The sequence below is a fragment of the Apaloderma vittatum genome, unplaced genomic scaffold (genome assembly GCF_000703405.1).
Source record: "Apaloderma vittatum isolate BGI_N311 unplaced genomic scaffold, ASM70340v1 scaffold7386, whole genome shotgun sequence".
NCBI lineage: Eukaryota > Metazoa > Chordata > Aves > Trogoniformes > Trogonidae > Apaloderma > Apaloderma vittatum.
The window spans coordinates 30144-43312 of NW_009722249.1; the positions used below are offsets into that span (position 1 = coordinate 30144).

At 42.9% G+C, this 13169-nt stretch overlaps 1 protein-coding gene across 1 annotated transcript in view; it reads right to left on the bottom strand.

Moving 5' to 3' along the window:
- LOC104275682 (E3 ubiquitin-protein ligase Itchy-like) overlaps positions 1 to 9283 on the bottom strand; it is a 33824-nt gene extending 24541 nt beyond the window's left edge. The window contains 4 exon segments of the mRNA XM_009871701.1: positions 1903 to 2040; positions 2702 to 2826; positions 5983 to 6121; positions 9198 to 9283. Of these exon segments, the coding sequence (XP_009870003.1) occupies positions 1903 to 2040; positions 2702 to 2826; positions 5983 to 6121; positions 9198 to 9267 (472 nt within the window). The 5' untranslated portion in view covers positions 9268 to 9283.
- Between the last annotated feature and the right edge of the window lie 3886 nt (positions 9284 to 13169).

The window sequence follows — 13169 nt, forward strand, 5'->3', positions numbered from 1 at the left end:
TGTAGGAATATTCCCAAACACACACGGTTCAAGAACACTGTCTCCAGTCTTTGGGGCAGCACCAAGCAGTGTTCCCCATTCTTCAAGCAGAGCTGGCTTTTCATACTGTCTCCCTTTTCGATGGCGACAGGCAGAGCAGGAAGGCAACAGCTTCTCTAAAATCTCCTCTCTGACCAGCAAGCAACCGCAGGGGCTTTGGTTTTCCGGGGCTCTCTAGCCTGGACTCTTCCCTTTCTCTGTCAATTATTTAGCATAAAGGCATTCAAGCAGGTACAAACCATGGCTGTGCTCCAAACGAGAATTAGAGCAGCTCAGCCTAGATTTGCAAACGTTTTGCAACTGCTTGTTCAGCCAGCTTGGAAATATTTGTCTTTTGTGTCAGGACTTGCAGTACTTGAATATGCAGCACAGAACTGCTCATATTCATGTAGACACCACAGATACTTTATTTCCAATGAATGAAACAAATGTCATTAACACAGAAATCAGTTATCAGTTCTGATGGGAACTACGCACGGATCTGAGCCAAGGATACAGTCACGTAAAGGCTGACGATAACGTGCCGTTAGCGGGCTCTGCACGGAAGTGATTTTAATCCCAGAAACAGAAATCGTAACTTAAAAAGCTTCTCAATATATCCTGTATCTGTCTATAAGTACCTTTAGCCTGTACAGTAAGAACATGTTAAAACTATGACAATATTTAACTCTCTCCTCATGTGCTCCAGTCCCTGATTACCTGGGAACCCTCTGCTGAACTTCTGCCTCGAGACGTCAACGTCCGTCTTTACTGGCGAGCCCAAAGCTGTAGCCAGCCCTCAATTCCACTCCCTGCGCACCCTCTGCTCCTAACTAGCACCTCTTTCTCAGGAGGTGAATTCCAGGAAACGGAAGAAAGCACAGATGAAAGTCAAGCACTGCATAAGAGGAAAATTTGTTACTTTCAGCCAGGTATTTCTATCAGCACACCTCAACCCTGCTCTATGAACCCAAAACATTCAGCTTTTCTTGACAACCAAAAATCCACACCAGTGGCTCATGGAATCAATCCCTTCAACAAGATGCAAAGAAAAAGAAAGATGGACTCAAAGCTTTAAGAAACAATGGTTGCAAAGCTAGTGTGTTAATTCAATTTTCCTGGGATACTTAGATGGAATCTCAAAGCAATTGAGTCTAAAAAAAGTCCTCTAGTCCTTTAAAGACCCCACATACCAGAATCCTAAAACCTGCCAATTATCTGCCTAGCTGATACAGGAGGCAGTCCCTCCAATGCTGCCTTGTGGAGAAACAATCTCTTATCTATTTCTACTTTGCAACACATAATACCCTCAAAAATGCTCTGCTGCACCAATGGAATAAAACTACTTGTTTCAGTTTAATTGCACATTTTGCATACATTCCAAATTTTCAGTTGAAAATCATACTAGTTATCTGACCCTGAAGACACGAACCAAAGAGAAGAGTGGATCCCTCTCTGCAGCACTTCACAGGGAGCAAAATCTACGAACACATTTATTTAAATTTGCTATATTAAGCAAAAAACCAAACAATAAACCCACGTCTTCTAGCGAGCGGAATACTGGTGATGATGATATTAAACTAAGTTATATTCTTTTATGTTTATGATGTAATTAAACATTCAGGGAAGCTAGAGGCTTTCATTAAAGTTTGGGATTGCTAGATATAAGTCAGTAAAATAAAGATGTTGATCTTATTTTTGTTATGGTGAGCCTGAAAATCTTCACTGTGGACTACGATTCCACTCAAATAGAAAAGCCTAAGAGTCCTGGTCTACAAATAGAAAGTTATACGACGAGCTCTTATTATATTATCAAAACACTGTGTAAAAAGCTTTGTGCACCAGATATATGCAGAGGGCACATCTGAAACGGAAGCTACTTACTCCTCGTACTTGAGGCGTCACCGTTGGTTAGGAGCTCAGGATCCACCTGCATCCCGTCTAGACAGACGGACAAATCTCCGACCGTTTCTGCTGGTTCTCTGTCACCAACAAGATGCAACGTCACCACTACCTGCTCCACTGAAAAAGCACAGAGAAGTTCATCTTAGGTGACAAAAATGCATTTGACTCAAGAAGCCAATCACAGACCACAGCGATCAAGGGAAAAACTCGAAGCCAAACCCAGAACTACGGCTCTGTCTCTCCAGAATTTAGGTTTTGTTTGATCCAACGTATCAACATGTTGCATTTACAATGCCCACATCCCAAAGTCTGGAAGCAAACACTGCTTTCAAGGACAGAATACAAGTATGAGGGCACAAAGCTACACACTGCAGCAATGCAAATTCTGTAACGGGTGTGTAGAATTCTGTATTTCACTGCCTAAAGCCTAACTAGTTGTAATACAACAGATCCCTGTAACACTGTTTAGATCAAACATAACTATGTGTCCTGGTCTGGCACCAGGAACATACTGCAGTTTTCATTTTTAAGCTCTATTAAAGGAAACACTCTTCTTTAATTAGGCTTTCGCCTTGCACATAGTAGCAAAGTGAAAACCACCACGTTTTCAATGACACCGCAGCAGACTGTGTGTAACAAAAAAAAGATTAGTAGGAGGAAGCTCATAAATGCCATCTGTAGCAACAAAAGAAATTCTTAAGGGGCACGCAGCACTCGGGAAGAGACACCTCCCGACCAGTCCCGCAGCACTCCAAGGTGCCGTTAATCTGGTACTTACGTTTCATGCTGTTTGATTTCAAAGTCTCATGAATATCCAGTGCAGCGCTTCCCAGAAGGACATCAGACTTTAATGTTTGATGGCTCCAGACTCGAAAGTTTAATTTACTTAGAGGAGTGACAATTCTGAAAAGAAAAAGTTGAGCACTGTGTCAGGGCATTTGTTGGCAGGGGAGTGGGTGAACTGAGCACTTGACTTGAACTGTCACTTAAAATCATTTAAAAATCAAAGAAATAACGGTGGTAACATGAAACCATTTCTAATTTTCATGTTCGGGTATGCAGTTTATATATCACGTAAATCAAGAGTTTTGCAAGACTAAGTATATTTTTATTATTATTATTATTTTAAAGGATCTACAGAAAAATTAGCAGCTCACAATTAGCATCCAAATGTAACCAGGATGAGAAAAAGACTGGCTCTTGCAGTTCACATTTCATGAATGTTCAGCATTTGCATACACCTTGATGTGAGAATCTGTCACACAGAGAGGCAAGACAGCAAATTTGCTTTCTGAAGAGTTTTTTAAGACCTCCCATAAAACCAGAAGTACTCAGAAATATTTAAAGTACTTTTAGAAGATGCCTGTTCCTCTACCAAGCTGGCACACACATCACACTGTGACAAAGCAGCAGCAACATACACAAAATTTAACGTTGTGCTAGAATACTCCTGCCTTCACAACGCATTTACAGAGAACAGAGCGCACGGGATCTCCTTTCATGGCTGAAAACTCAAAAACTCCCCTCCTCATCTCCAGGAGCAGGATGTGTTCCTTCCACAGCGCGCTAACTTGATTATGTGCTTGGGGAACTGGTGCCAGGTTTACTTCCAGAGAATTCCCTTGTGGACCCCAACTATCACAACAGTTTCTCTTCATTCCAAACCAAGTCATTCTAAACAGAATTCAACCATTTATCTCTACCCCATCTTCCACTTAGCTTGAGGCTTTTTTTTCAATTTTTTTTTACTTGGTGTAGTGACACAAAAAAGTGAACTTCATTCAAAGCGTGGTGCTACAACCTGGAACGATGCCTTCCCGAGAGCAGGTGCAGTACGAGCAGTGCCAGTGGAAGTCCAAACAAAAGCCAAAGTTCCTTCTGAAAAACCTTGTGGGCTCGTAAGGTCATAAACTCACAATATTGTAGCCACTACCAAACACACAGATAATTGGAATTTGTCAACCTGTGGCAGAGAAGGTCCATCTCTGTTCCTAGAAAAGCCATCAGCGGTCTGTCCCTAAACCTGAAAGCTCTTGATGAAGGACGACCTACGCAGTGAGATCCTCCTCTCCCAGCTCTCTGCCTGCAGGTACAGACTGGGAGAGCCCCTTCCTGGAGGAGAAATGTATGCAAACACAAATATTTTCTGCCACGGCAGTTATTTAGAATCACAGAATGGCTTAGGTTGGAAGGGACCTTAGAGATCATCTAATCCAACCTCCCTTAACCAGCCCAGGTTGCTCAAGAGCTCATCCAACCTGGCCTTGAACATCTCCAGGGAGGGGGCAGCCACAATCTCTCTGGGCAATCGGTTCTAGAGTCTTGCCGTCCACAAACTGAAGAATTTCCTCCTCTAGCTCCAAAACAAGTAGAATCAAAAACCAATCATCTCCCAACTGCTAAATCTTACCAACTTTTTTGCAGCGAGATGATGGCAGCTGAGACAGCATACGTGATGCAGGCAAATCTTGGAGAATAAAGGAACTCTCTGAGTGGTAAGAAAAAACTACAAGCCTACATTTTTCTTCTTCCTTCTTAGAAGTATTCTGACAACAGCAGAAAGATGAGCATCACAAAATAGTTGACATTACAATTAAGGGTAGGCTTAAACTTTGGTATTTTTCTAGAAAATTGGTCTTAGAGGCAAAACATTCACCTGCCCCTCATGCTCCCTTAAGATTTACAAAGCCTTACAACAGAGAAACAATTCTACTCAGTATCAGCTGCTGACATTGTACGAACATTTTTTTTAAATAATCCCTACCAGCAAATTCAAAGTATTTTTTAATACTGATATGCTTTTCCTACAAATTACAGCACTTTTTAATATTTTACTTGTGAGAAACAGGTATTACAAACAGCTGTTTATTTTCTAAGTGGGTAATTTGAATCACATATAGTTGGCAAATCCAGACTTTCACAGTCGGACAATCCCTTCAGAATCTGCCTCCCAGAAGAGGAACCCATGGTCCATACTCATTTCCAGAAGCCATTTTAAACTGAACATAAGCAACCCTGGCAAAATATTTCCTAAAAAATAATTAACTTCCTCCCCTAAGTTCCATTTAGCATTAGTGAAATGTTCAGTGAAGTTGATACACATTGGATGTCACTGTTTGGCATGTATTAAAAAAGCAAAAATTGCCCGTGAATTGTTGTGTGGACTTGCACGGCACAAGCCACAAACATTTAAAGTTTTTTTTTAAAAAAAAACAAACAAAAGAACAAAAAAAAAGAGCTTTAAAAGCTAAAAGAAAATTCTGCTCTTGCAGATTTATTTGCACATAAATCACAAATTTTTCATGAAAAGTTTCTCTGCAGTGCAGAGTAAGGTAAATAGTAGTAACTAAAACTTCATAATAATCTGAGTTACAAGGAAAGAACAGGCACAGAAAAAGTTTTTCAGGGAGGAATGTTCAAGGTGCCTCAAGAATAATTTAACCATAAGCTTAACGTGACACATACTTAAGAGAAAACTAGATTTTATCGAAGCAGCAGATCATTTTGTCTTCTCTGCTCCACAATTCCTACCACCTCCCAACACAAATACCGGGCTGTGTTCATCTTGAATCTAATGTCAGTTTTGTACGTGGAAGGCACAAATTTTCAGGATTTTCATATTTCTGATCAAATTTAGATCCATGCAAGACAGAGCTGCCTACCTGTCCTACGGCTCCGTGCACAGCCAAGTGCTACACAAAGAACAGCCCCAGTATCTCCGAAATACCGTAACCCTGAACACGACAACAAAAATGTGCACGGGACTATCAGCTTTAATATCACCTCACTTTCCTTGCTACTCATGGAATTACAGCTCCTTTAATATGCCACATTCATTAATAGAGAATACATGTCTTCATAAGCACTGGGCCTTTTCCACAGGACAGAACGCAATAGCTTGTAAGTATCTGAACTATATTTGCTCCAAAAATTACACAAATATCTCCATATTATGTAACAGTGACTGCCTTGCTTCAAATAAGAGCGCAATCCTTCAGTCCACTGTCAGTTGCATTAATTTAGCTCAAATAAACTGGAAAACAAACCCATGAAACCTACACTGTAAGATGCTGTTTCCACTTTGGACTATTCGTATTGTTGCATTTTTCTGTCTTCTTTGACTGCCCGTCTACCGAGACTTCCACATAAGGGCTAGGTCCAAACCACTTGTTTTTTTCTTTTAGTTTTGCTGAAATAACTGTTAGGAAAGAGAAAAATAATAATTTACTCAGTACGATTTCACTTGCAAATGACATTTTTCCAGTTGTGTGCTTTAGCCATTCAACTATCAGGCCACTGATGTCTCACAGTAATGCTCAAGAAAAGAAAAATAGGTTAGATGGACAAAGATGCTTTTGCATTCCAGATAATTCTATACAACGTTATGGGTCACACAAATGCCTAAAACGTGCAACAGTACTTCTGTAACATCAGACACTGTAATTAATAATAATTGGTGTAAGATCCACAAAAGAGCCTGGGTGTTCAAAGTAGAAAACATCCTCTACAATCTTCTGTCTATCACCAGCCAAGAAAATCCCTGGAGTTTATTACCCTTGCTTGTTAAAAAGCACGTCTCATTAAGGAAGCTCTCATCAAGGAATCATGGAAAACTGCCACTGCTTCTGCTGAAAAGAACATCACTATGAAAAAGAACTTTGTGTTAAGCTTTCTGTATCTAAGTAAACTTCTAGTAAAGCTAACTAAAGACAAACTCTGAGTCCCACTACCTACCTACTGTTCTAGAAACCAGGACAGGACTTGTAGCTCTAGAGCTTTAATGTGGGGAGGTTTGGTTGGTTGGTTTGGAGGTTTTCAGTTTGGTTTTGGGAACTGTGGGTTTTTTTTTAAAAAAAACCCACATTTGATATCATTGACTGGAATGCTCCTGTCTTTTCCAAACACCGTGGCTATGGGGGTCTCAATTTAGCCAAAAAAGCATTGGTCTACTCTAAACTCACAAACCAGTACGTAAGACAAAGGTATTCTCATTTCCAGCTGGCCAGTGAACTCTGCCCGGTTCTAACAAGCAATGACTTGGTCTCCTGTATTTTTGTCACCCACCTCAGCTGCACGACATCCTTAAAAAAAGATGATTAATTCAAGCCCATATGGCTAATCTCCCCAGATTCCCTTTATAGTCTGTGCTCCTTTAGAGATTTAGAGAAGTAGCTTAGTGTAAACTGCTCTGAACTGCTCCCGAGGGAAATTCTTCCTCTCTATAATACAGAAATTAACTTCAGTTAGCTGACGTTAATTTTCACAAACAGTTCCTCTTCCCCTCATGTCTCCAGCACCTCATGCCTCACCATCACCAGGTATCACAAAGGCATCAAGACTTGCTTTGGGGGAGCACAGATCAGCAGTCTTGTACTTATTTTCATGGATCTTTCTTTTGCAGACAACCTGAAAGTTCACCTAAAATTGATGAAGACAGCAGGACAGGGGGGTGAGGGTGGGATAGAAACATCTACCAAAAGGCAGCGCCTGCTTGCATGGGGAACAGTTTGCTTGCACACTGGCTGAGCTTAGAATCATAAACTGCGCTGGCTTGGAAGGCACCTTTATAAAGGTCATCTAGTCCAACCCCTCTGCAGGAGCAGGGACATTTTCAACTAGATGGGGTTGCTCAGAGCCCCATCGAGCCTGACCCTGAACGCCTCCAGGGATGGGGCACCTCTCTGGGCAATCTGTGCCAGGGTCTCACCACCCTCATTGTAAAAAATTCCTTCCTTACATCTAGCCTAAATCTATCCTCTTCATTTAAAAACAGTGCCCCTCGTCCTGTCACAACTCATGCTGCTAAACAGATTGCTTCCATCATTCTTAGAGGTTTCCTCTAAGTACTGAAAGGCTGCAATAAGCTCTCCCCAGAGACATCTCTTTTCCTGGCTTAACAGCCCCAACTCTCAGCCTGTCCTCACCGGAGAGGTGTTCCAGCCCCCTGAGCATCTTTGCGGTCTTGGCTGGACAAGCTCCACCAGGTCTGGGCCCTTCCTGTGCTGAGGATCCCAGAGCTGGTCCTCCACCCCAGAGCAGAGCAGAAGGAGAATGCCCTCCCTCGCCTCGCTGCCTGCGACGCCGCGCAGGCGGTGGCCGGCTTTCTGGGCTGTGGGGGAGCATTGTTGGCTCATGCCCAGCTTTTCATTCTATAAAAAATCATGAACTTCCACAGAAATTAAGAACCGTTCAAACACCTTAATTGTCTCAAGTGTTAAACATTTGAGACATTTCTTTACTTTCACTTTGTATATGCAAGCCGTGGGCCTGTAATGGAGCAGGTCTCAGCCAGCAATCACCCTCAGCTCTGCTCCCCACGGCCACGTGCAGGATGTGTCTCCTTCCCAACCACGCTCCAATATCGACCAGGAGGGACAAGATTTCTCCTGAAGTCTCACGGCCTACTGAGACCTCAGTGTGACTGCTAGAACACCTAACTTACTCAGTTCCAACCTCCTGTCTAGTCTGAACCGTCCCCACCTATTTTTTGACAATTCTTTTCTTCCCCACAATACCAGCTTTGTCAAACTTGTGCATATACCCACGTCTTCCTCGCTGACGGTGCAAAATTTACCCTGAGGCTTCTAAACACAGACCTGTATACACCCACAGATCTCTCATCCCCAGGCTTCAGCTTTTCTGCTTCAGTAAAATCTGGCAGAAAGCAGAAGGAAAACTCGGTAATTAAGTTTCAACAGCTGCTCTGTTGGTGGGCCGCTACAAAAAGCAAAGCACGTCGATGTAGATCCATTCCTGTGCAATCTACACACGCTCAGTGACAATAATGTTTTCACCAATGCTTTTATTAAAGCTTCTTTACAACGGTAAAGAGAGAGAAGGAGTAAGTAAAATTTAACAAACGGCAGGTCAGGTTCCCTTAGCTCCAGACGTGGAGAGACTGTCAGGGGAAAGTGTTGCATTTGGTTATTTTGTCAAGTAACACAGTGCTACGACAATACATTATTGCATTTCAAAGAGGGCTGTTTCTGTACAATTTACTTAGCAGCATTCAAAAAGACTTATTCCTTATTTACACAAAAATGAATAATTTCAAAACACATTTCCTGAAAATACACAAAATCCTGACTAGAAGAGCTAGATTTCTGCTAAGTAATGACGGCATAACGCCATCAGTTTTACCGCGTGGCTTCTCTTGGGTTTTGTACAACTCAAAACTTCTCAGAATGAAACGTATCAGTAACTTCTCTTCGACTGCGGGAAAAAACACTTTCACATTTCTAACCGGAAAAGAAAAATCCTTTCAAAGGGCTTACCAGTGATTTGAAGCTGTGATTTCATGGAAAACCCACTGGATGGTCCTGACCTGGACCCACTGCCAGCCATAATACGGGCTGGATCTTGAATCTGGATGAAGAGACAACGTAAACATTTGAATCCTCAGAAAGTCAAAAATTAACATCATCTGACATGTAGACACGTTACACTGCAAACAAAAGCACCGCACTTGTTTTCTTTCTAGTTCCTTTCCGTTTCCCCAAAGTACAGAAAATGGTTTACACAAGGCTTAGTCTCTACTGTTACATGATCTGTAAATATTCAAGTCCCGGGCAAAAGCGGTCCTTTGATTTCGTCCCTTCGATTTGGCAATTAATTGAGAGTGAACTATGTTCTAACCACAAAGTTTGCTGTACCTCTTATGTCTGAAAATATCTGCAAATTTTGATGTTGCAAGTCCTGGGTAAGAAGCTTATCTTCCCATATCAGGTATTGCTTGTTTGGGTTTTGGGGGGTTTTTTTTTAAAAAAAAAAAAAAAAAAGGAAAATTACAATCCACAAGCAGAGGGGAAAAAATTTAATTATTAAATTAAAAAATTAATTTGCAATTCCGAGAAATCTGTTTCTGTACATCTTTTGTTTTTCCTTGGTCAGATCAAGTCTACAGAGAGCAGCCAGCTTCCACAACACACTTCACTTAAAGAGGAAATATCACTTCTGAACCAGGAGATGAGAATTTACAGCCCAACCTTCCCTCTTACCACATCTCAACCCTCACAGCTGCGCTAGCCTGATCCTCCCACACCAAAGCAAGCCGGTATTTGTGCGGCTGTTTGAGCTTAATTCAATCTCTCTCTGGTTTTGGGGGGCAGGGGGGAGAAAGTGGCCAATGTGCATCGTTCACCTTCAATATTACCAGACAGATATTAAATAGTGTGCTATTATATTAAAAATAGACACCACTTTGGAAGTATTGGAAGTATTGGAAGTATTGGAAGTATTGGAAGTATTGGAAGTATTGGAAGTATTGGAAGTATTGGAAGTATTGGAAGTATTGGAAGTATTGGAAGTATTGGAAGTATTGGAATGTTGGAAGTATTCAAGTATCCCTTCCTCTTAAAATTTTAAAGGACATTTTCAGCTCGACACCCCTTGCCAACTAAAGCAGATACTCATCAGCAAGTCCTCCCCAGCAGATAGATATGTTTGTCCTGGTCTATGCTGGGACAGAGTTTCCTTCTTAGCAGCAGGTGTAGTGCCGTGGTTTGGATTTAATATGAGAATACTGTCGATAACACACTGATGGTTTAGTTGTTCCTTGGCAGCCCTTGGCCCAAGTTAGGGATTTTTCCCTTCCCTGTGCTCTACTGGAGAGGAGGTGCACAAGGAGCTGGAGGGGAGCACGGCCAGGAGAGCTGACCCGGGGCAGCCGGAGGGATATCGGTCTCCATGTGTTGCCTGATCTAGTCGACAGGTGGCACCCCTGGCGGCAGGGAGGCTGGATTAAATGATCTCTAAGGTCCCTTCCAGCTTAGGCCATTCTGTGATTCCGTATTACACACCGTGGATGTCAGGCTCAGGGTATAAACTGGGAGGGGTGGCCATGGGGAGCTGGGACTGGCTGGGCATCGGTCAGCTGGAGGTGATGCACTGCACAGCACTTGTCTGCCTTGGGTTTTATTTCTCTCTTCTTACTTTCCTTTTCCTTACTATAATAATAATAATAATAATGATATTTGATATTGTGTCAATTGTTAAAATGCCCTTATCTCAACCCAAGAGTTTTACTTTTTTTAAAAAACATTTTTACCCCCAATTCTGCTCATCACGCCGCTGGGGACGGGGAGCGAGCAAGCGGCTGCACGGTGCTTAGTTGTCAGTTGGGGTTAAACCAAGACACCACTGGAAAACCAGTGGTACTGCAGATTCCCAGTTGCCTGCTGGATACAACTTCCAGGCTACTTCATTCCTCTCAGGCCGTGTTCCCTCCTCTGCGCCATTTCCTCGCTGCCTTCTGCACTCTGTGATCTACCACAAAACCATTCATCCACCTGCATACCTGATCCCCTTCACCCCAGGCTCCCACCAGTCGCCAAGCTCAGCGGCTCTGGCCGAGAGGTTGGCTAACCAGCGCGCCCAAATCTCCCGGCCCAGCGCTGCATGGCTTGGGTCAGCCACCGAATCTGCATCCCAAAGCAGATCTCGGCTCATTTTCTGCACACAGCGTTGTTTCCAACAGCTTAAGCTGCCGATAGCTGCACCGCGGGTACAGAAGGCTGTATGGATGAACTTACCGACTGGTAACACCCCAAGTGTTCCAAACAAGCGCGTGTCTTACCCTCTTGTCCTGGGTTTGAGCTAAAACCCAGCCCTATTTAGTCATTTTTTACTTTTCAGTTTAGTCTCTTCTAAAAGGCTCTATTTTCTGAAGTCAGCAGCATGTTTGTGCAGACAGTGTGTGCTGCCGGCAGGGATAACACCTGATGTGACAGTCACTGCCTGGCACTGGGATGCAGAAAGGCTCTGGCTGATCCTTATTCCTGCAGTGCCCAAGGCCACTGCTGGCTCTGGGTGCCACGCTGGGGGTGCCGGGTAGTGAGAGGGGGCACAGGGAAGTAAAAGGTGGCACCTCCGGGGGGTAACAGACAGGACAGGTGACCAACGAGAGTGTTCCATCCCATATACGTCATATTTAGTATAAATTGAGTCATCACAAGAGTTTCGGTCTTTTCCTTTTTTGCCCTTTTCTACACTGGCCGGTGTCCAGGCAGGGCTCCATCTGACCTCCTGCTTTTGATCCGATCCCGAGTTCCCGAATCCAGCTCCTGTATCCAGCTCCCGCCTGAGCCTGGGGCTGCCCCAGTGCCTCCTGCTCTGCAGCTCCAGTGGGGATTGATATCGGGGGAGGGACTCGGGTTTGATATTGGGCTATTATCTATAGTTGGATATAGTTCGTTACTTTTATCATTCCACTATTATTTCTATTATTGTTTCATTAAAGCTGTTGTATTTTTTTTTCTTCTCTAACCCCAAAGTCTCTCTGCTTCATTCCCTTTTCCTTCCCATTTGGGGGGGAAAGAGGGGGTTAGAGAGCGTCTGTCCGTGTTAGAGGCCGGCCCAGCCCTAACCCACGACACCTCTGCACGCCCCACAAAACAGAATTTGTAAAAGAGGACTGGATTTGAATATTGCAACTTTCTTTTTATAGGCTGTAATCTGAAGCAAAAGTCTGTACACTGTGGAAAAGATAATTCCACAGATACTTCCGAAGTGGTAAAAATGGGAAGTTCTTGCATCCTGCAGCTTGCTGCTGCTAGTGTTAATTGCCGGAGAACACACCAAAAACCTTGCTTAAATACCATATAATGTCGTTAGTGGAGTTCAGTACTGCTAATTTCTAGGGACCAGATATGAATCACCCGCATCTAAATACTGCTAGAGCAAAAAAGCTTTTAATGGAAGTATTCCAAAAGTACGTCTAAATTTAAAAGATTTAGAGAACCATTCTTAATTTTCGTCCTATGATTAGTTCTACCAGTCTCGCTAGGTAGCCCTTTAAGCCTTATGTGAGCATCTAAAGCACATCACGGACACAGCACGTAGCCTACAGGCAGGTGCTGCTATTTTCTGCCTGCAGAAAAAACGCCCCATATAATACAAATGCAATTACTGAGGGTGATAATTTCCAACTGAAGTCATGCAGTAAGCACACGTGGCATACACCATCCACTTATAAGCACATGTTAAAGCTAACTTTCATTTCTGAGCTGGCAAAATACACTCCTTAAGGCGATTTTATTAGTATTTGATCATTTTCATTGGGAATATGCAGGAAAAATTCTAGTAGCTTAATCACACCTGAAATGACGGCCCTGCAAACATTCGTTGAGTTAGCACAGCGTGCAGGCAGTGAGACAGTTTTCACTAACAACTAGCTTAAGTAAAATTTCAAGAATCTCTTGCCCTTCCAATACTTCAATAAAAACCCCCTACATTACACATTGTTCATT